Source organism: Trichomycterus rosablanca, chromosome 2, assembly GCF_030014385.1.
Source record: "Trichomycterus rosablanca isolate fTriRos1 chromosome 2, fTriRos1.hap1, whole genome shotgun sequence".
NCBI classification, from domain to species: domain Eukaryota; kingdom Metazoa; phylum Chordata; class Actinopteri; order Siluriformes; family Trichomycteridae; genus Trichomycterus; species Trichomycterus rosablanca.
Window position 1 is genome coordinate 9,589,755 of NC_085989.1, and position 27,396 is coordinate 9,617,150.

The 27,396-nt window shown below is 41.0% G+C and overlaps 1 protein-coding gene across 2 annotated transcripts in view; it reads left to right on the forward strand.

Annotated features, from left to right (window-relative positions):
* The first annotated feature begins 1,483 nt into the window (after positions 1-1,483).
* Positions 1,484-27,396, forward strand: part of rprd2a (regulation of nuclear pre-mRNA domain containing 2a) — a 36,285-nt gene continuing 10,372 nt past the window's right edge. Inside the window, exons 1-6 of one of the 2 annotated variants that reach the window (XM_063010975.1) lie at positions 1,484-1,676; positions 25,415-25,544; positions 25,639-25,769; positions 26,810-26,865; positions 26,956-27,082; positions 27,204-27,379. In XM_063010975.1, coding sequence (XP_062867045.1) covers positions 1,484-1,676; positions 25,415-25,544; positions 25,639-25,769; positions 26,810-26,865; positions 26,956-27,082; positions 27,204-27,379 — 813 coding nt within the window. The remainder of the gene's footprint in view (positions 1,677-25,414; positions 25,545-25,638; positions 25,770-26,809; positions 26,866-26,955; positions 27,083-27,203; positions 27,380-27,396) is intronic. The other variant, XM_063010983.1, reaches the window with a different exon arrangement.

Consider the following 27,396-nt stretch of genomic DNA (forward strand, 5'->3'; position numbering starts at 1 on the left):
CCATCCAACCATCTATCTATCTATCTATCTATCTATCCATCCATCCATCCAACCATCTATCTATCTATCTATCCATCCATCCATCCATCCATCCATCCATCCATCCATCCATCCATCCATCCTACCTACCTACCTACCTACCTATCCATCCATCTACTCATCTATCTATCTATCCATCCATCCAACCTACCTACCTACCCATCCATCCATCCAATCTACCTACCCATCCATCCATCCATCCATCCAACCATCTACTCATCTATCCATCTATCTATCCATCCATCCTACCTACCTACCTACCTACCCACCCACCCATCCATCCATCCATCCAACCATCTACTCATCTATCTATCCATCCATCCATCCAATCTACCTACCTACCTATCCATCCATCCATCCATCCAATCTACCTACCTATCCATCCATCCATCCATCCAATCTACCTACCTATCCATCCATCCATCCATCCATCCATCCAACCATCTACTCATCTATCTATCCATCTATCTATCCATCTACACATCTATCCATCCATCCATCCATCTATCTAGCCAGCTATCAAACCAACAGTTTTTGGTTTTTCTCAACCTGTGTAACAGATTGGGTTGAGAACCATGTTCTTGGTCCCAGCAAGGCGTCATTTTAGAAACAATTGCAGACCTAAAGAAAGATACAAGAACATCTTGCTTCTTAAATGTATGGGTCAGTATTTATTTATTAGGATTTTATTGTATCTGTAGTCATGTTTTACACTCTGGTTACATTCATGGCAGGACAGGTAGTTACTGGTTACACAAGATTCATCAGTTCAAGTTTTAAATGTCAAACACAGTCATGGACAATTTTGTATCTCCAATTCACCTCACTTGCACGTCTTTGGACTGTGGGAGGAAACCGGAGCCCCCGGAGGAAACCCACACAGATGCGGGCAGAACATGCAAACTCTACAATCAAAATCAAAACCAAGACAGTGCTACCCACCAAGCCAACGTGCTGCTCATGGGGCAGTAGTAGCAAAAGGGTTAAGGTACTGGACTATCGATTGGAAGATCGTTGGTTTAAGCTTTGCCACTGTCAAGTTGGCACTGTTGGGCCCCTGAGCAAGATTCTTAACCTTTAATTGCTTGCATTGTATTGTCGCTTTGGATAAAAGCATCCGCTAAGGGAGGGCCTTGCTCAAGGGCCCAGCAGTAGAAACCTTCTGCTTACTAGTCCAGTACCTTAACCGCCAGGCTACAACTGCCACGATTCTATGGCACGGTTCCATGATTTTTTTCGGGTGCCACTGGACCTACCGTGACCTTGACCAGGATAAATCGTTTAATGAACAGATAAAATAATAATAAAAACGACCGTTGAGCCTAAACTGGTCCACAGTGCCACCCAGTGTATTAAAAGTGCACCATCACCTTTAATGGCGGCTGCAGCTGTAGTTGAGCCAAACAGCCACCAGAGACCCGCTCTGCTTTTGCTGCTGTTTAAAATGGCGGCTGGAAGTGAAGCGGTGAGCGGCAATAGCCGCGGTTCTGCTGCGGCATTCGAGTCTGCTTTAGACCGCCGTCTTCAGGGACTTACAAACACAATGGAGTCCATCCAAGGATTATCCAGCTGGTGCATAGAGAACAAGAAATACCACAGTGTGATCGTGAGGAGCTGGCTCAAGCGGGTGCGCAAATGTGAGTAGCAGTTGGGCTAATGCTAACTAACTTAACTACAGCACACAGCTAACAGTCACACACGGGCTAACGGGATAGCCTAGCCTAGCATAGCATAGCTATGTATGTTTTAAGCGTTAAGGAGGTTGTTCTGGTGTTGGCTTACGCGACATAAGCGGCTGCGTCCCAATGCGCACGTTGAGTACTGAATGCTATGCAACATCACCCTTGCCGGTGTTCCCATCTAGCAGACTATTTAGTGCTGTAGTGTGCGATTTGGGACACAACCCAAAAAAGCGTCAAAGCGTTTGCTGCTAAGTCGCTACGAGTTGCTGTTGCTATCTGCCTAGTTGGTTTATGAGTTAGCATGCTAGCCTTGAGGCTAGATATTGAGAAGCAAAGAAGGATTTGGGCAATTGTAGTCTAATGTTAGCTTGTTTATAAGCTTACATGATTAATTTAAATGTAATTTAAGCTGCCTGCCTTGGCTAACACCTGGGGGAGAGTAGGTAGCAGTAGAGTGCTAGCTAACTGGGCTAGTTGAAATTGAGCAGTGTTGTTCTATTATTGATGCTTCGTTTTTAGGTTGACAGGCTCCAGAGGACCAAGTCTACCAAAGTACAAAAAAGTCAATAAATAACAAATTAAATTATATGAAATACATTTTTTTTTAAATAAGTCCATCTCTAAGTAACAATTGTTTCTGCCATCTAGAGGACGCAATGGGCAGCAATTTTCAAGTTTCCCTCAGTTTTGACTTAACCTTTGAGATAAAGAGCACATTTTTAAAATACAAAGTTCATTCCACCACATTGGTGCTAGTACAGAGAAGATCCTTGATGCCTGTCTTCCTTGAGTTCTGACAGATAGATAGATAGATACTTTATTGATCCCAAAGGAAATTAGAGTCCCAGTAGCATTGTACATAAAATCAAATACACACTAAAAAAAATTACAACAATATAATTTTGAAAAAGTACAAACACTTCCACAGATTGAAGGTAACCTGAGTTTTACATATATTGCATAACTACAGAGCAGTTATTTATTTATGATGTGGATGGATTAAGTGTAAATAAACAAAATAAACAAATGGAATTAAAAGTGCAGGAAGGTGCAGTTCCAAGTATACAGTACATGGTCCAGATTAAATATAGATTAAATATACAGTGATAAGTGATGAGTATTGCACTTTGGATTGGGCCAATATAGCCTTATATACATTAGCATACATATGCGTGTGTATGAATATACTTATTCATACTAGGGCAGTGATAGCTCAGTGGTTAAGGTACTGGACTAGTAAACAGAAGGTTGCCGGTTCAAGCCCCACCACCACCAAGTTGCCACTGTTGGGTCCCTGAGCAAGGCCCTTAACCCTCAGTAGCTCATTGTGTAAGTCGCTTTGGATAAAAGCGTCTGCTAAATGCTGAAAATGTATATACGCTCAGTCCTTAGTGATCTCCCGTTGTCCACGAATGCTGGAGTTATATAGCCTAATGGCTCTGGGGACGAATGACCTTTTTAGTCTGTCCGTGGAGCAGCTCAGTGACGGCAGTCTGTCAATGAACATACTCCTCTGTTTTATGACGACCGTGTGCAGGGGGTTGTTCACATTGTCCATGATGGAGTGGAGTTTGCTTAGTGTCCTTCTTTCAGCCACAGTCACCAGAGATTCCAGTTCAATGCCGACCACTGCCCCAGCACGGCTGATCAGTTTGTCCAGCCGTGCTTCGTGCTTCTTCTTAATACTGCCTCCCCAGCATAAAAAAAGAACACTGGCAACCAAAGACTGATAAAACATGTGGAGAAGTTTCCTTCAAATGTTAAAGGACCTCAGCCTTCTTAGGAAGTAGAGACGGCTCTGTCATTTCCGGTACAAGATGTCTGTGTTAGCTGACCAGTCCAGTTCGTCATCCAGATGCACCCCGAGGAATTTGTAGGTCTTGACCACCTCCACATCACTCCCCTCGATTGACACTGGCTGTGAGGGTTGCCCTGACCTACGAAAGGATGGATCAAGACGAGCCAGACTTAAGGCTTGAAGAGTATAGGTGGTACAGAATCAGGTTTAAAAGTTCTCTGAGGTAGGTCAGGGTTTGGTCAGGGTTTGGCTTTGTGGGCAAGCATAATTGTTTTAACAGCAAGCCAGTGGCAAGATGTGGCAGCACCTGTTTTGGTTGAAGACCAGTCAGTCTTTGGGGTCTGATAGTGGGCATGAGAAGACCTACCAGAAAGGAGCTGCAGTTGTCCAGCTTTGAAATGGTAAGAGATTGGACAAAAATCTGAGAGGCTTCCATAGAGCAGAATGGCCGAATCTTTCTGGCGTTTTAGTGGAGGAACTGGCATGATCGGGTTTGGTTAGCAACGTGAGATATCTAGGGCATCACCAGAATGTGAAAAATACTAGGGATTTTTTTTAACTGATCGGTATCGGCTTTACTAAGCCCGATCCTTTGTTTTACGTTAGCGGTCAACAGTGAAGTGTAATGTCTGCACTGCAAGCGTTTCACGAGGCGGTAGGAGCAGAGCTGCGTTCATTACTGTAGAATTTTACTATTTATATGGTGTGCGAGTCAAGGATCACCCCGGTTTACAAAACAATAACTTTTACTCCGAGTATGAAAGGAGCATAACATACAGCACGAGTTACAAGACTGAACGACATCTCAGTATCAAGCACTCTGATTGGCTTAGTTACAACACGCCTACAAGTACGGTGGCTCATAATGATTTTCCTCAAAAAGAACCTTCACTTTATTTTGAGTGTTCTAGTTGTACTACTACAATGCTGCACTAAGATTGTTTACTTTTATTTTGTAGAAATAAAAGAACATTAAGCAATAGCTTGGATGCAGGCAATTTTTTTCCTACAGCACTGCAGAGCTATTCAGTTGTTAAACATATACAGGGGATTAATTTGAATAACTGTAATGTACTTGAAGTGTGCACTGTGTGAACAGTATTATCCAGTTCTTATTAGGGATGCATCGATACCATTTTTTCCCAACCGAGTACAAGTACATGTATTTTTGTACTTGCCGATACCGATACCAATACCTATTGGATCAGATATCTGACATGCTAGAAAACTCGATCCGGTCGCCGAGCGCTTACACTTATGCCTAGTTCACACTACACGATTTTTGCCCTGATTTTCTGGCTCGGGAGCAACTCGGCATTCGCTCGGCGATGAAAACTCTGCCAAGTTCACACTAAACGACTTTCCAAGTGGTCAGGTCGCTGTACAGTTCACACTACACGACTTTCTGATTTGCCGGGTCGCTGTACAGTTCACACTACACGACTGAATCTTTTGCACTCGGGAGTCTTTCAGTCGGTGTGTATTTCACACTACACGACTGATCGGCGATAGGGGGGTTTCACACTACACGATCCATCACCAACTGGTATCGCAGGCGAGCTTCTCTGGTCTCCCTTTTTTTTCTTTTTCTTTTACAAAAACACACGTGAGAAGTGACGAGAAGTTTAATGATACCACGTCCAAAAATGCACGTCAACAAGTAGCGAGTGATCAAAGTGTTTGTGCGCTGATGTGCAGCGTAAAATCAAAGAGGAAAAATAAATGAATCTGAGTGGATTTGGCAACACGAACAGTATGGATTATTCTATAGTAAGCTGGAGGTTAATTAATAATTTTTCAATGCAGCGTGGGTGTTTTGTTTTGTAGAGGACGATCAAATCAGAAATACTGTAAAACGTGTGTGTGCCAGTGTTTTCTGATATAAACTATATTAATTAAGCCCCTGTCCCAACTGTTTACACTCCTCTCCTGCGTTTCCCCTCACGCCGTATCCTGCGTTCTCACTGGATGTTCGACATGTCACTCATTCCCAGTCGCACAACTCGGATCAGATATCTGACGCGCTAGAAAACTTGATCCGGTCGGTCGGATCGAGTTGTTGGGTAGTTCACACTTAACGCAGCAACGTGCATTAGGCACACGGTATCGGATGTTTAGTATCGGAGCCTCGTTTGCGAGTTCGAGTACGAGTTAATGAGCGTGGTATAACCAGTATCGGTACTCATGCATCTCTAGTTCTTATCTAGAAAATATCACTCAAAATTAATGATCGGGATCGGGAACAAAAAAACGTGATCGGGACATCCCTAAACAATACACTCCAAATGTTATACCTGCAATAGGCATCACGGTGGTTAAGTGGGTAGCACTGTCGCCTCACCGCAAGAAGATCCTGTGTTTGATTCCCAGGTTGAGCGGTCCGGGTCCTTTCTGTGTGAAGTTTGCATGTTCTCCTCGTGTCTGTGTGGGTTTCCTCCGGGTGCTCCGGTTTCCTCTCACAGTCCAATGACTTGCAAGTGAGGTAAATTGGAGATACAAAATTGTCCATGATTGTGTTTGACATTAAAACTTAAAACTTAACTTGACTAAACTGATAAATCTGTCATGAATGTAACCAGTGTGTAAAACAGGATGTTAAAATCCTAATAAATGGACCATAAAGCAAGTTAGCTCATGCCTTGAACACTAATACATTCTTATACCATGAAACGGGCTTGTGGACTTTACACAGGGTACAAGTTATATAGATCTAAATTCGAGGAACTTGCATCTTATTAAAAGCAGTTGCAGATCAAAAATCACTGAAATTCAAAGACTGCCATGTCACAACTTCGTATGTATGGTAGCCTTTGTACCAATTGCATCGGGACAGTGGTAGCCTAGCATGTAGAGCTTTGGGCTATCAATCGAAAGGTTGGCAGTTTGAATCCCGGCTCTGCCATGCTGCCACTGTTGGGTCTTTGAGCAAGGCTCTTAACCCTCTCGGCTCCAGGGGCGCCGTACAGTGGCTGACCCTGTGCTCTGACCCCAGCTTCCAAAAACAAGAATTTCTTTGTACTGTACACCTGTATATGTGACAAATAAAGGCATTCTTAAGGCATTTTCATTCTTAATTGATTGGGTATCAATATATGGCAGGGCGTCATCCATTAATACCTTTAGGAAATTGTGGCACAGCTGGTAAAGTGGGTTCCATGCAGCACAGGTTCTGTGTTTGTAAGAAGTTTCCCAGTAAGAAGTAATGGTTTCTTTTAGCCTTTGCAGGCTACACCTCTCTGTACACCTCTCTGTTTCTTTAAGTAAGCCTGGCTTTCTCAGATATTCAGGTTGGTCCTTTGGTTTTCTGGGTATTGTGCTTTTTCATTTGGCGGTGTATAGAAATGAGGACTTACAAAAATACAGAGCAATGGCTTTAACTTCCAGAGTTGAACTACTCCTAGCACCAATGAGTTAAAAAAAAAAATAGCATCGGTCTAGGAATAGCTCACTCATTCGTGTATTGTGGGTCTTCTCGCAAAAGACCTAGACTTATTAATGATTTATTTAAATGACTATATTATTCGTACCTAGATTTGGCCGAAATGTTTTTCTTGGTGATTTTAAGATTTATATAGCACAATCGAGCCTCGAACTGGACAATTTACACATTGTATTGATTTATTTAACATGTCTGATAGTCTTACACATGCTTGACAAAATATTGATCTTGTCTGGTTTGTTTCTTTGACCGTTGACCACTCTTGTTTGACAGCATTCTTACACAACCACCTCCAAAACCTGCTCTGTTCTATGCAAGCTTCGTTAGGCCTTATGTTACTCAGTTGTTAGATGTATGTACAGTATACATATATACATATAAATTGTCACACGTAACTAATGTTAACACATTCTGGTGCTAGGGACTCTTGTTGTTTATGAGTCATTTTTTTGCGAGTCTCGAGTCGAGTCTGAAGTCGCTGTGTGTGCGACTTACATGTGACTCGGACTTTAGTTGCAGACTCAAGTCCTCATCCCTGGCGTCAGTCAGGTGTTTAATTATGGGTTTGAATTATTTTATGTTTATTTTATGTTGTCTTTCATTGTTATATAATTTTTTGTAACGGAATTGAACCTTATTCTTTAATGGTTTTTATATTCTGCTGTTTAAATGAGCTGGTTTTGATGTACTTTATGAAAAACAGATGACTGAATAAAATAGGTTATGGTTTCCACTTTTAAACACTGCTATTTTTTATTTATGTACATCTTATATTGTGTAATAGCTTTCTTGTTTATAAAATAATGTAAATGGGATTTCATTGTTTAACAGACAAAAGTAATTACTTAATAACATGTCAGACCTACTTGATTATTCACATTGTAAATTTGATGCATGTAACTCACTCAAGAGTTGGGATAGTGTAAAAAAAGTTTATAGAATATTCAAGTTACGCTCACTACCTTGCCACGGTGGCTAAGTGGGAAGCACTGTCGCCTCACAGCAAGAAGGTCCTGGGTTCGATCCCCAGGTGTGGCGGTCCGGGTCCTTTATGTGTGAAGTTTGCATGTTCTCCCTGTGTTTGTGTGGGTTTCCTCCGGGAGCTCCAGTTTCCTCCCACAGTCCAAAGACACGCAAGTGAGGTGAATTGGATATACAAAATTGTCCATATAACCCTGTGAACTGATGAACCTTGTGTAATGAGTAACTACCGTTTCTGTCATGAATGTAACCTAGGTGTAAAACATGACATTAAAATCCTAATAAACAAACAAACTCTCACTGCCTTGCAACATCTCACAATAAGCAGGCGAATTGGTAACAGGTGACGGAATCATCTACCATGCTATGGAAAAACGATAATATGAATTGTATAGGGCAAGTCTGACATCAAAGAATGTGTTTGCCTTTCGAGCCCTCAGTCGGCATTGGAAGATAAATTGTGATGCTACTGATATATTTATTTAATAAGATTTTAACATCATGTTTTACACGCTGTGGTTACATTCATGACAGAAACGGTAGTTACTGGTTACACAAGATTCATCAGTTCACAAGTTTTAACGTCAAACACAGTCATGGACAATTTTGTATCTCTAATTCACCTCACTTGCATGTCTTTGGACCGGAGGAAACTTATGCAAAAACACGGGGAGAACATGCAAACTCCACACAGAAAGGGCCCGGACCGCCCCACCTGGGGATCGAACCCGGGACCTTCTTGCCGTGAGCCACCGTGCCATCCATGCTACTATAATAAATATAGTCACTTGAGCCCTGAGTACTTCAGAAAACCACCATTGCTTAGCACGGTGCGCTTCCTGGTCTCATTCTGCATGCACTACAACAGTGTGGCTTTGTAGACACTGAATGTATGAGCTTAACTGTCCTGCCTTCAGTCCAGTTGTTTGTAGTTAGGTGATATCTTATTTGAGTAAATGTACGGTAAATATTACACTGAAATGTCTATATTACAAGCTACTCATGGTCATGTAAATAATGTCATTAGATTAAGGTCATATTTACATTATGAGTAACAAGTAAGCATCCAGCTCGTAGAGGTTTGATGGCTTTTGTTCCGCAAATGCCTTCTTTAAATCCCACCAAAGATCGGAGACTAAGATGCCATTCCATGACTGATTTTATTGTCCAAGCTTTGTTTGACTTGAAAGTATGCTTGGGATCATTGTCTTGCTGGAATTATTACCAAGGGTTAATTCCACAACAGAAGGCAGAATTTCCCCTCGTAATGCCAAGTAGACAGTAAAACTGCCAGTTCAATATCACCGACACACCTCCATGCTTGACTCCATATGGCCAGGTCCAGTTTTGATTTGTAACTCCATAAGTTTGTCCCCCAGAACTCTGCAGGCCCATCCAAATTCCTTGCTTTTTAGTCAAAAGTGATGTAGCGTGGACTTCGGCCATAATAATAAGTGATATTACAGTTGCCACTTGGGGCTGGGCGATTTTCACGATTAATTCGGTTAATTCGCATGAACGTTTTCACCCGATGTTAGAATGTGACAATCGCGATTGTTTACATACTTTATATTTTAATTAAAATACCAACGTCACGAAGCAGAATCTGACCAGACGCTCGCGGAATATAAATCAGGGAAAGTTTGATATAAAAAGGGCGAAAACAGGGTACAAAATCAGGTAGAGTCCAAAACCAGCGAAAACCAAAACAGTAAACGGAAGACAACAAGGATTATACACGGTAACGGTTAGATTCAGTAATAAGAAGCGCAAATACGATCGGCAAAACGAGACACAAACAGAAGAGTTTAATTAAGATTCACTGAATCAAACACCGCTGAACCGAATCAAAATACATTTTTTTTTTTTGTGTACTTGTACTTTTTAAAGTAGATTTTACAGCCTGTAATTTTACTTTTACTTAAGTAAGTTTTGTACTAAGAATTGTAATTCTCTACATTTTAAATCACATCCGTTACTGAGTAAAAAAATCGCGTCTGGGAAACTGCTGCAGTGAATTCTGCGATAGGGAGTCGAATCTTTTGTCTCGGTCCCTTTTAAAGAGCCGTTTGTATGTAACGACTCCCAAATGCGTGAATCGGTTCCTTTATTTTGGCTTAAAGGGCTGTTCAATAGAATCGAATCATTCTACGACACATAATAGTGGTCTATACAGTTTGAAAGTTTTATGGGACTAAAATGACACATTACACATCCTTAAATGTTTAAAATGTTGTATCCACCCCCCAAATCACAAGAGGACAAAATAAAAGCTGAGCTGAGTGATCACATGATGCCCCCCAGTGTAGATACTGATACAGACTCACTCAGTGGTGGAAACAGCAAAGTACAGGCTCGTGTTCCTTTTAAGAAACCTGTAAAGAACTTTTTGTAGTTTTTTTCCTAATGTAAGGAGGTTCTGCTGAACATTATTTAAAATAAAAGTTGTTTGTGAGCTATTCTTAGATATAGATAGATAAGGATATAGATAATTTAGATCTATTTTGTTTTAATTATTGTTAATTATTGTGATATCATTATTGTTATAAAGTTTGAGTCTCTTAAAAGGATAATTATAGGTGGTGCTGTTACTATTTTTGCACTTCTGCAGCCTTTAATTACAATGCAAAAAAAGAAATTTGAGTCTTATTTTAATTGCATTATACAAAAACAAAAAAAATCGTAATCGACAATCGGGTATAATTGTTAACTAAAACATTTAACTGAGCATTCATTAGGTCAGTGTTTCCCAACCTTTTTGACTCACGGCACATATTTCACATAAGAAAAATCACAAGGCATATCACAAAAAAAGTCACAAAAAGTATTGTTGTACTGCCCTCTAGTGGAAGAGAGTGTAATTGTTCTGCCTGTCACTACACGGCGCTCGCTTAGAGTACCAAATTGGATAATCTTCCACGGCACACCTGATGATTTCTCACGGCACACCTATGTGCCGCGGCACAGTGGTTGGGAAACACTGCATTATGTCATTCTGCAAGTCTTTTGCAATACCATGGTGGATTTTCTTTGTTGTTCTGTCAAGATTGTTAAGGCCTGTGGACAAGATTTTGCTCCAGCCATGTCTGCTGCTGCACCTTTAGTTTCTCTTAATACTCCCAGTGGTGCCTCTCAGAATGTGGATGTGCGTGGAGCTTTTATCACCACCGCTGAGCTCTGGAGCGCTTAAATGCGAACCCCAGGCCGGATGTCCAAATAGGCATAGTTGGCTGTGAAGTAGGTAGGTGGAATGGGCTTTATTTCCACTGTACAAGTGTGACTTCTGCTGTGTGGTTGGGGCGTCTGCACTAGTGGCGGAGTATTTATAGAGTTCATAGCATGGCAGTAGCCTACAACTTCTTTTCATGTCTACAAGAGAAGAACACCGTTATATATACATGTGTACAGTACAGTAAAATTCTTTTTTCACATATCCCAGCTTGTTTGTAAGCTGGGGTCAGAGCACAGGGACAGCTATTGTACGGCGAATTTTCACCACATTATTATTAATATTAATAATGCATGTATCTTACTCTAAATAAGGGGCTCATCTGTAAAAAAAAAAAAGGGTGGTGCCTACAAGGGATACAAAAGATTGACAAGCTACATCTTTGTACTCGGGAAGGGGGGGGGGGGGGGGTTTGCAAATTTAGCAGTAAATAAAGTACATCAAACAACAACATCAGACATATTTCATTAGTCTAACTGACCACACGCAGGTTTAATAATGTTATCCGGTTCAGTCTGAAAAAACCTTAAAAAGAGCCTTACAGTGAAGATAAACCGGAGCAGCGCGCGTGCGTGCGTGCGTGCGTGTCTTTAAGAGAGACGCTCTGTTCACAGTATCGATATACTGTAAGTGATTCAGGAGTCGATTCATTTTATGCGAAGCGTAAGTCTCTCTTCTCAGTCATCTCTCCGTGTTTACTGTTATTAATTAAATGTCGTGGTTTTAAATAAACACCAGCTACTACAGAACATTCTGTGTGACTCTCTTACATTAAAAAGCTCAATTAAACTGCTATTACCACAGAGCGGTAACCGAGTCAGACTCGTTACGTCTAAGGAGCTAAAAGTTTTCTGATGATCCTAAAAGTTCAGCAGATGATCCTGAACTAACGAATTTGGTAATGAATAAACTTTTGCCTCTGATTGGCTCTGTAACGTTTTCTGTTCTCATCTACATCACAAGCAAGGAGTTTATATAACGTGCTGATAGAATCGACTCAGATGTGACCGGGTTGAATTATCTTTTTAAAGTAAATATTACAATCAGCAAAATTACATCGTATGTATGATGCACAACGTTAATGATGTTATTTTAAGTCGTGAAGAGCTTTCACGATGGTTTCTGTACGATTGTTGACAAATTTTGATGCGATGGTTGGTGCTTTGTAGCTCAAAGTCTGGATCAATCCACTGAGCTGTTAACTTAACATGGTCTTTATATATCACACGATCGGATCGGCTACATTTAGGAAATATCGGCCGATCGCCGATAGCATATTTTGATAAAAAATCGGCCGATACCGATTCATAGCCGATCGATCGTTCCATCTCTAGTCCTTAGTGATGAAGGCAATCCCAGAATTCATTGCGGCATCTCTTCTCTCACAGAAAAATAAACATGGTTGACGGTGCGGACAAAGTTATTTTCAAACGTAAATAAATAATTATTGATTTTTTTTTTTTATTGAGTGTTTTTATTTGCAAGTTTGGGCTTGTCAGCAAATGTAACAGTTTTCTGTACACGAATCGAGATGTTATACTGACATGTTAGCGCTGTCCCACCTCATTCTATTGGTTTTAATGGCAAGATGCTAAACGCGAAACCCGATGGAATCGCTAAGTAGCGCTTTCGAATAACCTCCCTTATAAGTCAATGTCTTATTAGAATCCTCTCTACTGAGGCAGCTGCTTATGTAGGTAGTAAGACAGCGAGGCAGCTCCCTAGGTTTTCGAACACACTGGTGTAAATGTGTCATGGAAAATGAGAACGGTGTGAATTTTCATTTTGTGTCAAGCAGCTCTGGGGGAAAAAGCTGTTCCTCAATGTAGTAGTCCTTGTCCGGAGGCTCCTGAAGCGCCTGCCAGAAGGGCAAATAGTCTGTGTGCAGGGTGGGAGGAGTCCTTAAGAATGCTGCGAGCTCGACGCAGACAGCGTTTCCTCTGGACGTCCCCAATGGGTGGAAGTGGAGTCCCTGTGATGCGCTGGGCCGTTTTCAGTAGGCTCGTTGCAGTGCCTTGCGGTTAGCAACAGTGCAGTTCCCATACCAGACTGTGATACTGCTGGTCAGGATACTTTCTATTGCACAGTGGTAAAAGTTTTTTGATGACCAGTAGTTCTGTTGTATATTAATCTCAAAGTATTAGTGTGAGGTTATCAGTATCGGCACAATGACTCGATGGGTAGTAGGGCTGGGCGATATATCGAGATTTTATAAAATATCGATATATTTTCATACGCGATATAATATAAGACAATATCGCATATATCGATATAGATGTTGGTTCCAGTTAGATCCGACAGTTCGTCTTTCTCTTCTCCCAGTTTGTCTCTGCACATGTTCTCCTGCCCCGCCTCTCTCCCTCACTGAACACAACTCGCCCCTCCCCACCGCCGTAACGAGAACGCTACTTTTAATGTCACACAAGCTCAGCGCAAAACAACACAAAAACATAAGCACAATTCTAATATATTCCCTACACACTCGCTCACTGTGCCCTATAGTGCACTTAACATTCTTAAAGGGCCAGACAATATATTTGTAATTCACATCAACAACAAACTTTTTCTTAGAATAGTTCTTTTTTTTTTTTTTTTTTTTTTTAAGGAAAAATCGTTCTTGTGTGAAGCTTCCCCAACATGAATATTAATAAAAGTGCCTGTAAAAAATTTGGAACATGTAGCTTTGTCTCAGAAGTGTCTTTTTGTTATTACCTTGTGGGATGACAAAATATCGAGATATATATCGTATATCGTGGTTCAGCGAAAAAATATCGAGATATTACTTTTGATCCATATCGCCCAGCCCTAATGGGTAACACTGTCGCTTCCTGGCAAGAAGGTCTTGGTTTTGATTTCTAGGTGGAGCGGTCTGGGTTCTTTCTCTGTGGAGTTTGCATGTTCTCCCCGTGTTTCTGTGGGTTTCCCCTGGGAGCTTCGGTTTCCTCCCACAGTCCAAAGACATGCAAGTGAGGTGAACTGGAGATACAAAATTGTCAATGACTGTGTTTAACATTAAAGACTTGAACTGATGAATATTGTGTAACCATAGACTACCTGTCCTGTCATGAATGTAACCACAGTGTGTAAAACATGACGTTAAATTCTAAGCTACTGGTGGGCAATAGTTGCTTAAAAGCAATAGAAGCAGTCAATCAGGGCTCTAGACTAACTTTTTGCACTGGTTGCACTGGTGCACCTAACTTTTTTTCTTAGGTGCACCAGCACAAAAGTTAGGTGCACCCAAATTTTCGACCGCATCGCATTTAACACCGCAGTTTTACAGGTTCACTTTTTTTTTTTTTTTTTTTAATCACTGTCCATACAGGCAATATTGACTTGGAAATAACTAACAATCTGGTCAACATGGCCTCGTCTGATGATCTGTTTGCTGCTGCCTGACAATGAAGGGCAGTGGGGAGAGGGGGACACTCGGGCAGTGCATTTATCGTGGCATGTAATGTGTTTTATAGATGCATTGGGCTTTTTCAGCCTTTCAATTCGAAATGTATTAGAACCAGTCACAAATATACTATTGCCGGCCACTGTCTTCTTTACAGTTAATTATAGTATTACAGACTAATTATAGCACACTTATAAAAATAATAAAAATAATAGAGTAAATGTGTATGTATGTGTGTATATCTATTTATATGTGTGTGTATATTTAAAATGATATGTATATGTTTGTGTGTGTGTTAGAGTGTAATCTTAAATGCAGTGCATTATATTATCGGCTTTACTGAATCTTTTACACAGATTCCCAAAATCGCTTGCGGTGCACTCACTGCGTATTTTGACTACATGTATTGTAATATATTTTGGTCTTTTAGTTATTTTTATATTTTACTTAACGAAAATATTGTCGTGTTTTTACTTTCACTATCGCCGCACTTTACCGCTAGCATTAGCCCCTTGCTACTGTAGAGGGTCGGCTCACCTAGCCGCTGTCCGGTGGGGATGCTGCGGGTCTTTTGCTGTGCGGTGGTGGAGGTGTGGGAATAAAGGCACACGACAGGGTAGAGTCACTTTAACTGTTTAGTCAGGACTTCAGTAAGCGTTACGACACTTTACACCGCCGAGCTCCAGAACCCGAACTTCCATTCTGGGGACATCCGGCGAGTCTCATATACAAAACTAAACTTACAGCAGAACGTCCGAACGCACGTGTATAAACCTGGTGCTGCATTCTGATTGGCTGAGCTGAATGTCGCTCACATATCACCGCTACAATATTGTCCCGCCCTTCACTATCTCTGATTGGTTTAGACCATGTTATTGGCCTAATGTGTGTCTGTTGTTTTTTTTTTCCCTCGGACGCCTGGTCGCACCGGTGCGACCTGAGATTTTTTTTAGTCGCACCATTGAGAAATTAGGTCGCATGTGCGACCAAATTGGTCGCACTCTAGAGCCCTGTCAATAGAAGGACATTTTTCCATGCATGGTTATTTGATGAGTAGAGCTGGAAGAGAGAGCAGCTGAATGTGCTAAAGGTCTGGCTCAGTCTAAGCTTGTGGTCCTCTGATGCAAGACTGGTGTAAATCCTAGTACGATTTAGGTAAATGGCTGATTAAAACCTCAGTTTTGTTCATGTAGTTTTTGTTTCGTTGTTTAATCCTGAAACACATTTATGAACACACAGTGACACAGTTATTAATAGTTTATAATGGCTTATTAACCTTTTTACTTCTTTTTCCAGCTCATTCAGTTGTATTCGATACACAGAAGCATTGCTTCTTTTTAAACTGGGAGAAAAAATTCTGTTCTTTTGTGGAAAAATGCAGCTTTTTAACTGAACTCACATTTCTCTCAGGGCCAGACTAGTAATTTAGATGGGAGATGTTAATAATACCATTGTAGATAAATTGTAGATAAAGAAGTAATGTTTAATTCAAAATTTTTGAATTTATTAGTTTTCACCCAATGTCATGTTCAATTGCAACTAGGGATGCACCGATCCAACTTTTTCAGTTCCGATACCGATACGATACATATACTTTGCATATCGGTCGATACCCGATACCGATCCGATACCATTGTTGAATTAATAAACCGTATACTTTATCATGTGGGAAAGACGTAAGGCATCAGGATTGACTTAAACATTACTAAGTTTGCAAAACAAAATATAATTAACACGGATATAAATGTACTGAACTGCTATTTATTTGTCAATAAAATAATAAACAATTGTGCAGGACCTTGGCACAGCATTCAAATTCAAAATAAAAAAGGCAAACTTCTTAAAATATAAAAAAATAAATTAAATGTATCAGCTGAAACTGAAGTAGTTACACAAACAGTAATCTATCTTATTTTTTAAATATGTAGTGTAAACAGTAATTCAAAATAAAATCTAGCAGCGGAAGAACCTGAGAATAAACGAATACCTTGGTACAATACAATCAGTAATCAAACACTGTAAACAAGCAAACATCTAGTGCAATTCAACATAAAATGTAGCTGCTGACAATGAGAAAAACAGTAGTAGCTTAAATAACTTTTTCAAATAAACTTATCCGTAAATATTTAGTGCAAACAGTAATTCAAAATAAAATCTAGCAGCTAAACCTGAGTAATAAACATGTAATTTGGTCAAATATACAAGCAGTAATCAAATATTATAAACATAAACATTAGGTGCAGTCTCACACCACTCACAGTCTATGGTTGCCATGAATGCTCACTTACGCAGCAATGGCTTGTTCTTTCTCATGGAAACGAGCAATTCATTTCAATGCAATTCTGGCAGAGCGGTCTCGGAAAAATATTTTCGTGACGGTAAATTATAACGTGGTTCCATGTGTTCAAGCAGGCGACGGAAGCCTTCATCTTCGACCACCGACATTGGTTGCGCATCTAAAACAATAAATTCCAGAACTTTCTCTGTAATTTTTGTTGCTTTCACGCTATCGGTTGGAAATTGTTCACGTCTTTGCAGTGCGTCCACCACAGTTAACCGTTTCGTCGTTTTGTCTCCTGCTTCTTTTTGTTTGTTCGACTGTAACGTTAGGAACTCGGCGTGCTCTTTAGCATGGTACTTTTGGAGGTGCTTAATTAAATTTGTTGTATTGTATTTTGCAGCGCTACCACCACCCCTTGCAACATTTTCTTCTGCAGATATTGCATGTTGCCGTCGAACTTGTTGGCATAGCAAGCGTGAAATACCTCCATGCAGCTGACTCTTTGGCTCGCTCCATGTTGTTGTTCCTGTTTGTGTTCTACGCCATACGTCAGCAGTAGGGTTGGGCGATATTGCCGATTTTCATACCGTCATACCGTCTTCAGGAAATACCGCGGTATACGGTATTACCGCGGCGGGGGGGGGGGGGGGGGGGGGCGGGGATTGGGGGGGGGTTGTGTCGCGGACAAACTGTACAGTGTCCACACTTGAGTGTAATTACAATATTTCAATGTTTTATTATAAAAAGATTTAACAATCTGAACGTCAAACATTGCTTATCTTATCTGATCTATAATAAATACGCATAAGTATAAATGCATGTGTATCAATTACACTTTAACACAAACATTAACACATAACATTTTGGCATTGTAATCTCTCTCTGCCCACACAAAACAGAATAATAGCAGCTACACACTTCAATATATTTCAAAAGTTAACTGCTTACTTTATAGTTACAGATATTTCTTAAAAGTGTATGAACGTGTACGATTAGTTATGCCTGTAATCCAGAATTAAGTTCTATACCGTAACAAAAAATATGAATGTAAATGTTCATGTTGCGATGACGGTGATGTAAAATAATGTTAAAATAATTCAAAGTCCAAACATTTGAGTGGTTAACGAGAACGCTACTTTACATGTCACACAAGCTCAGTGCAAAACACGAGCACAGAAACGGTACAAATCCGATCTATTCCCTACACACTCGCTCCCTACGCCCTATAGTGCGCTTAACTTTCTTAAAGGGCCAGACAATATATTTTATAATTCACATTACACGACAGGTGAGACGTTCTTTTTTCTTAATATAGCGCTTTTATTTAGGAAAAAATAGTTCTTACATAGGCAGGAAAATCTATGGCAGACAAGAGTCAGAACAGGGGATTGGGCGTAACGTTATTATTACTGTTTGCTCCTTTTTCTCAACACTTGTACTTATTTACTAAATATATCTTCAGTGTAAATCGAGCACATGTCCGCGCATGCACGCGCTTGTGTTCATTTCCGGTTGAACTGATAAAAAATGTTGACGAGCCGTTATTCAGTTTTTGCTTGTTAGCTCACAGCTAATGCTAGCCAGTGTGGCTCTTCACTCGTCTCTGTGTTATCACCAGTGAGCACCCCACAGCCAATCAGCGAGCTCCAACCGCCTACCCCTCCCACCCCTCCCTTACTGTGGATGCGCGCATGTCCTAAAGTCTCAGTTTTCAAGGTAAACCTGAAGCAGAAATTCGGCGCTTCACATTTAAAAAATACCGTCACCATTTTTGAATACCGTCACCATTTTTGAATACCGCGGTATACGGTAATATCGTCATACCGCCCAACCCTAGTCAGCAGCACGTCCTGTATGGGCTTAAGGAATTAAAGTGAACGTATCGACCCCATGAATCGGCCTAATTATCCGATACCCGATCTATCTCATTTTGGTAATATCGGGACCGATATCCGATCTTAATATCGGATCGGTGCATCCCTAATTGCAACTTTACTCCAGTCACTGCTCCCTACCAGTTCAAGTAACACGTCTCCTGTTGAAACTGCTGCCTCCTACCGCTTCTTTTTACCTGCTAGAGACAAGGTTTCACAGATCGCAGTATAGCACAGGGCTGGTTGATAAAACAGCTGAGATTCGAACTTGATAGCCCCTGTGCAACCCAAATTGTTTCTCCAATTTTCCTGTCAATCTAACCGTATCTAATTACCCAGTTGCATTACGCTTCTTCTCTACTGATGCTGACCTCCACTCCTGACTGAGGAGAGCCGTGACTAACACACGCCTCCTCCGACACGTGTGCAGTAGCCGACTGCATCTTTTTGTGCTATGAGAGTCACATCCTTGTCCCGAACAACGAGATGAACATAAACACCAGTTCAGCATCATAAATGTAGATTTTATGTAGAGTCTTTAGCTAACAGTTTATTTCAAGCGCTGACTAAACATGCTAATCAGAATTAATAGAGCTGAAGTCGGAATATTAAAGCTTGGCAAGGTTTTTGAATGGGATGCGATAAGGTTAATGCCTGTTTGTTACTATTTAAAAGTGCAATGCAAAAATACCCTGGATAGAATAATTCATACTTTATTTGCTGCTTATTTGCTCCATAAGAATTCATACTTTATGCCGCCGCTCAGGTGGCGCAGCGGTAAAAAGACACACGCTGCAACCAGAGCTGGATTTCTGATACACCGTATCGAATCCAGCTCTGCCTTACCGGTCCGAGGCTGGGTGGCTATGAGCAACGATTGGCCGGTTGCTCAGTTGGGGGGCGGGACAAAGAACCGGATGTGGGTCTCTCTCTGTCAGAATGCGATTGCGACCTCTGTCGGCTGATTAAGAGGCGCCTGCACAGGGATGGGAAAGGGTGCCCTTAGGGTGTGTCTCTCCGCATGCAACGCTAGGTGGCGCCAAACTCATAAATGTGTGGGTGGCAAAGATGCATATGGCTTGCTGCTCATGTGTCGGAGGGGATATGGGTTAGCTTCGATCACCTCGGTCAGGGCAGGGTTCGGCATAGACAGAGAGGAAGCATGATGCAAAAATTGAACAATTGGATGCGCTAAAGGGGGAGAAAAAGGGGAAAAAAAAAATAAAATAAAATAAAAAAATTATATAAAAAAAAATATATATAAAAAAAAAAAAAAAAGAATTCATACTTTATAGCATAGTTAGCATATTTCCAGGCATCCACAACATGTCTTGGTTGGCACACTGAACAATCTACTTGCCAAGTGAGTTAGTGGCTAATTTTATGTTACTTCTAAAACTAAAGCAATTCATTATTTCACACACAGGAGACATATTTCATTAGTCTAACTGACCACACACACACACACACACACACACACACACACACGAAGGTTAGATGTTATCCAGTTCAGTCTGAAAAAACCTTAAAAATAGGGCTCACAGTGAAGATAAACCGGTGACAAAAGCAACGGCGTGTGTGTGTGTGTCTTTAAGAGAGACGCTCTGTTCACAGTATCGATATAAGTGATTCAGGAGTCGATTCATTTTATGTGAAGCGTAAGTTTCTCTTCTCAGTTATCTCTCCGTGTTTACTGTTATTAATTAATGTCGTGGTTTTAAATAAACACCAACTACTACAGAACATTTTGTGTGACTCTCTTACATTAAAAAGCTCAGGCTTAATTAAACTGCTATTACCACAGATCTGTAACCGAGTCAGACTCGTTCTGCCTGTGGAGCTATAAGTTTTCTGTCAGTCAGAGCAGATGATCCTGAACTAACGGATTTAGTAATTAATAAACTTTTGCCTCTGATTGGCTCTGTACCGTTTTCTGTTCTCATCTACATCAAAAGCTAGAACCGCTCACGATTTACCAAAGTGAACCAGGAGTTTATATAACGTGCTGATAGAATCGACTCAGATGTGACCGGGTTGAATTATCTTTTTAAAGTAAATATTTCAGTCAGCAAAACTGCATCGTATGTATGATGCACAACGTTAATGATGTTATTTTAGGTTGTGAAATGTGATGGTTGACGAACGGTGATGTGATGGTTGGTGCTTTGCAGCTCAAAGTCTGGATCAATCCACTGAGCTGTTAAGCTTAACATGGAGGTGATGTTTATATATCACGCGATCGGATCTGCTGAATTTAGGAAATATCGACCGATCGCATATTTTTATTAAAAATCGTCCGATTTCGATACATAGCCGATCGATCCTTCCATCTCTAATGTCGAATCATTGTTTAACAACTTAAGTCGATTAGTGAGATCAGCTAATGAGAGTTCGATCAAAGTCATAACATCAATTTTAATATAGTAGATCAATAAGTACACAAACTTCATTTCTAGAATTGTTGGGACATTTTGTAGACTACAATACAAACAAGAATCTTTGTTAATTCTCTCGAAACTTTAATAAAATGACAAAAAATTTAAGAAATAATTTTCAGTGTTTATACTGACTAGCTTAATTGTATTTTAATATGTACTTTTCAAGCAAAAATGTGTCTTGGCTCACAACATTGTGACAAACCTCATAAGAGAATCATCAAAAAGAACCTAATTTACAGTACCAGTCAAAAGTTTGGACACACTTTCTCATTCCTGTGGTTTTTCTTGATTTTTTATTTTATTTTCAACATCGTACATTAATACTGAAGACATCCAAACTATGAAGGAACACATATGGAATTATGTAGTAAACAAAAAAGTGTTAAACAAACCAGAATATGTTTTATATTTTATATTCTTTAAAGTAGCCATCTTTTGCTTTGATGACAGCTTTGCACACTTTTTGGCATTTTCTCAATCAGCTTCATGAGGTAGCCACCTGGAATGGTTTTCAATTAATGTTTGTGCTTTGTCTAGAGTTAATTTCTGGAATTTCTTGCTTTTTTAATGTGTTTGAGACCATCAGTTGTGCTGTGCAGAGGTAGAGTTGGTAAAATACAGTATAAAACATATTCTGGTTTGTTTAACACTTTTTTGTTCACTACATAATTCCATATGTGTTCCTTCATAGTTTGGATGTCTTCAGTATTAATCTACAATGTAGAAAATAAAAATAATCTAGAAAAACCACTGAAGAGAAGGTGTGTCCAAACTTTTGACTGGTACTGTAGGTCTTTCCCCATCTACCATAATAATCATCCTGGAGAAATCTCAGTCTGTGTATTGCATGTCGTGTAATCACCCTTGGATGTGTGTGACCTTGAAACGCTTAAGGTGGAATTGTATGATAAGTTTAGCCACATGTGCTCAGAAGTACTTCAGAAAACTGTTGTCACTTAACATAGTCTGTTGCTGCATTGAGAAACACTACCTGAGTGGACCGTGAAAACCTGTGCTCTGGACAGCTGAGTCCATGTTTCAACTAGTTTTCATTTAAAAAATCTGACGTCAAGTTCTTTGTGCCAAAGATAAAAAGGACCATCCAGATATATCAGCGAAAGGTGCAAATGTTAACATCTACCATGGTGTGGGGGAGCTTCATGGAAATATGGAAACTTCTTGGGGTAGATTTCAAAGTACAGTTCTGTGCAAATTTTAGACCACTGCTGTCACATCCAGAAATGCAGGCTTTTAGAGTGTATACACCGATCAGCCATAACATTAAAACCACCTCCTTGTTTCTACACTCACTGTCCATTTTATCAGCTCCACTTACCATATAGAAGCACTTTGTAGTTCTACAATTACTGACTGTAGTCCATCTGTTTCTCTGCATGCTTTGTTAGCCCCCTTTCATGCTGTTCTTAAATGGTCAGGACTCTCCCAGGACCACTACAGAGCAGGTATTATTTGGGTGGTGGATCATTCTCAGCACTGCAATGACAATGCCATGGTGGTGGTGTGTTAGTGTGTGTTATGCTGGTATGAGTGGATCACACACAGCAGCGCAATAGCAGCAGCAATTGATGAGCGATCGTCTCTGACTTTACATCTACAAGGTGGACCAACTGGGTAGGAGTGTCTAATAGAGTGGACAGTGAGTGGACACGGTATTTTAAAAACTCCAGCAGCTTTGCTGTGTCTGATCTACTCATACCAGCACAACACACACTAACACACCACCACCATGTCAGTGTCACTGCAGTGCTGAGAATCATCCACCACCTAAATAATACCTGCTCTGTGGTGGTCCTGTGGGGGTCCTGACCATTGAAGAACAGGGTGAAAGCAGGCTAAAAAGGTATGTAGAGAAACAGATGGACTACAGTCAGTAATTGTAGAACTACAAAGTGCTTCTATATGGTAAGTGGAGCTGATAAAATGGACAGTGAGTGTAGATCAGTGTAGTTTGGCCCTGTTCCCTGACTTGAACGTCATTGGAAGTGCATGTGAGACATACCAACAATATCTTACACTAACTGTTGTCCAAGAAAAGTGAGTGTACAGAAAAAAACTCCCTGCTACAAGTGTTTGCAAGCTGTTATCCTTGCCGTACTGATTAATGCTTTTGTCGCGTTGATTAAATCTAAAGTAACCGTGCATTAACATTTGAGTGTAAATAAATTTTGTGAATAAATTTCAATGTATTTTGATTGTCATGCCCAAACGTCTGCATACGATTGAACATGTACACTTTATTAGAAACTTTATTGTCTTGAACATGTTTGCCCATTGTAAGGAGCTACACCTGTTCCATAGATAGATTTTGCAGGAATACAATGACTGACTGACTCTTGCTTTGTACACCTTCTTGACTCCCTGATTGTATTCAGTTTGTATGATTAATTATTTGCAGTCTAACACAGTGCTCGGGGTGGCACGGTGGCTAAGTGGGTAGCACTGTCACCTCACAGCAAGAAGGTCCTGGGTTCGATCCCCAGGTGGGGGGCGGTCCGGGTCCTTTCTGTGTGGAGTTTGCATGTTCTCCCCGTGTCTGCGTGGGTTTCCTCCCACAGTCCCGTGGTCCGTGGGTCGTTTATTACCGGGCCGCACAGAAAAAATAAATCGAAATTAGAGATCGCTACAAGGGCAATGAAAACACTGCTTTTGAATGGGTGTTATTGTCTCCAATTACCACTAGGTGGGAGCAACGTCTTGTTGCAGCGAAAGAAGCTCCTTTTTGAGTAGTACAGTTATTCTATTTTAAATCCTCCCGTCCCAGCCGGTCTGTGAAATTATATCTTATATGAAACCGTTTGGGAAGCTCCGGTCTAACAGACACTAACAGAATAATGATATGATGGTGTGCTGTACTGGTATGAGCGTATCGGGTGCAGCAGTGTTGTTGGGATTTGTAAGCATGCTGGTGTCAGTGCTGGGAGGTGAGGGGCGCTCCAGCCAAATGTATTAATCCATGAGTCCATGAGAGTCCAGGAAGCCTTGAACTGTACCTACTGTTCTAACAGGGAATTTGTTCCCCACTAAAGGAGATAGGTGTAAGCACTATTCAAAATCCCAACAACACTGCTGCACCTGATACCTGATACACTCATACCACACACACACACACATACATACAGGCAGGATGGAAGCTGACACACACGATAGACACACACACGCACACATACATGATGAACTTTGACACACACACACACACACACACGATAGACTCTGACACACACACATACATGATGAACTTTGACACACACACACACACACGATAGACTCTGACACACACACGCACACATACATGATGGACTTTGACACACACGGTCAAAACTGTGTGGACTCTGACACACACACACACACGATGGACTCTGACACACACATACATACATGGTGGACACACACACAATGGTGGACACACACAATGGACACAACACTGCTGCACCTGATACACTCATACCACACACACAAACGATAGACTCTGACACACACACATACATGATGAACTTTGACACACACACACACACGATAGACTCTGACACACACACACATACATACATGATGGACTTTGACACACACACGGTCAAAACTGTGTGGACTCTGACACACACGCACACGATAGACTCTGACACACACACGCACACATACATGATGGACTTTGACACACAGTCAAAACTGTGTGGACTCTGTCACACATACACACACACACACACACACACTGACACACATACATACATACATGGTGGACACACAATGGACTCTGACACATACACACGCATGCACACATACATACATGATGGGACTTTGACACACACACACACACATACATGATGGGCTCTGACACACACACAACTTAAAAACATACAACTACGGTATTGTACTACTGTGACTGTATTACTTGCATATTTGCACAAGTTTTTGCGTTTTTGCACCTTACTCTCTTATCTCTGCTGCTATAAAAAAAATCCTATGCTGCTAACTGTATATCAGAATATGGTTTTCTACCTCACATACCATTTACTCAGTACCATGTACTGACCAACACTTGTCTCTAGTCTTGTCTCCCTTAATTACTCTTTAGATTATGAATGTCTTCTTGTATTTATTTTTGCACCCTGGTCCTGGAGGAACGTTGTTTCGTTTCAATATGTACTTGTATATAGCTGAAATGACAATAAAGCATCTCTTGACTCTTAATGTAAATAATCTTCAAGTTTTCTGACATCATTTCTTGTGCTCTATTTTAGCCGACGCATCTCATAGGCTCAACCTCTTCTACCTGGCTAATGACATCATCCAGAACTGCAAGAGGAAGAATGCCGTCGTCTACCGCACCACCTTCACTGATGTCCTGCCAGAGGCTGTTAAGCTCATAAAGTATGACACTACTTCCAATTCGTCAAACTATGTTCTCACATCTAAGCACCAAGTGAATTTATTTTCTGAATCTGTTCTCCTTGTCATTTCGCAGCACTTCAAAAGACTCCAAGATACGCAAATCGGTGGACAGAATACTGTGCATCTGGGAGGAAAGAAATGTTTATCCTGAGGAAATTATCAACAAGCTCAGAGGTGGACTCACCCAGCACGAGGAGCCAGCAGGTTTGAATCTTTGCTTACGTAATGAATAAAGCTTCCGAACATGCACTCAGATTTTTAGGTTAAGGGGTCACACACTGGATCGCATACCTGTACCTTATTGGGGCTCGTCAGAGGGAGTGTGTGTCAGGTGAATATACGCTGATCAGCCATAACATTAAAACCAACTCTTTGTTTCTTCACTCACTGTCCATTTTATCAGCTCTACTTACTTTATATTTGTATAGGGTAGTTCTTCAATTACTGACTGTAATCCACCTGTTTCTCTGCATGCTTTGTTAGCCCCCTTTCATGCTGTTTTTCAATGGTCAGGACCCCCACAGGACCACCACAGAGCAGGTATTATTTAGGTGGTGGATGATTCTCAGCACTGCAGTGACACTGACATGGTGGTGGTGTGTTAGTGTGTGTTGTGCTGGTATGAGTGGATCAGACACAGCACTGCTGCTGGAGTTTTTAAATACCGTGTCCACTCACTGTTCACTCTACTAGACACACCTACCTAGTAGATGTAAAGTCAGAGACGATCGCTCATATATTGCTGCTGTTTAAGTCGGTCATCTTCTAGACCTTCATTGGTGGTCACAGGATGCTACCCATGGGGCGCTGTTGGCCGGATATTTTTGGTTGGTGGACTTTTAAAAGAACTCCATCAGCATTGATGTGTCTGTTCCACTCATACCAGCACAACACACACTAACACACCACCACCATGTCAGTGTCCTTCAATGCTGAGAATGATCCAACTACCAAATAATACCTGCTCTGTAGTGGTCCTGTGGGGGTCCTGACCATTGAAGAACAGGGTGCAAGGGGGCTAATAAAGCATGCAGAGAAATAGATGGACTACAGTCAGTAATTGTAGAACTACAAAGTGCTTCTGTATGGTAAGTGGAGCTGATAAAATGGACAGTGAGTGTAAAAACAAGGAGGTGATTTTAATGTTATTGCTTATCAGTGTATGTTGGATAGAGCAACTATCATAGTAGACATTTCTACAGTGTATAAATGAATAACATGCCTTTGTATTCGATTCATTCCAGTAGCACCCGTCAATCAGAAAGCAGAACTGAGATCCAAGATAGTTGCCGAGTTTGTGGTGAGTGCATCTACACAATCTACCGGCTTCTTTTAAATCAGATGTTCCACTCTCTGATGGCTCTTTTTTTCTGGACTTGTCTTTGAGCAGCCCTCAGCGTTCACCGACCACCTTACAAAGTACAGGAACTCCATGGATGAGATCGAGCTCAGAGAGAAGCAGCTCGCAGCCATGAGAGTGGACGTATGCAGCACGGCGGCTCTGAAGAAACTCAAAGGTCGCTACGTCACATCCACACTGACCATCGTAAAACAATGAAGCGTTTCCTTATTAGGTTGTTTTGGCCATATTGGCCTAGTGTCTTCTAGATTTTGAGTTCTTGTAATCTTTCGTTGTAGATAAGGCCGGCGGCAAGCGCTTTTCCAAGGATTTTGAGGATGGTAGTGCAAAACTACGAGACTTTGTGAGTTTTCTGAACGGAGAGGTAGAGAAAGGGCCTGCGCTGATGGAAACGCTGGAGAATGCGGACATCTTTTACGAGATGCAGTACAAAGAGGTCAAAATAGTTGCCAACGTAAGTCAAAGCTTATT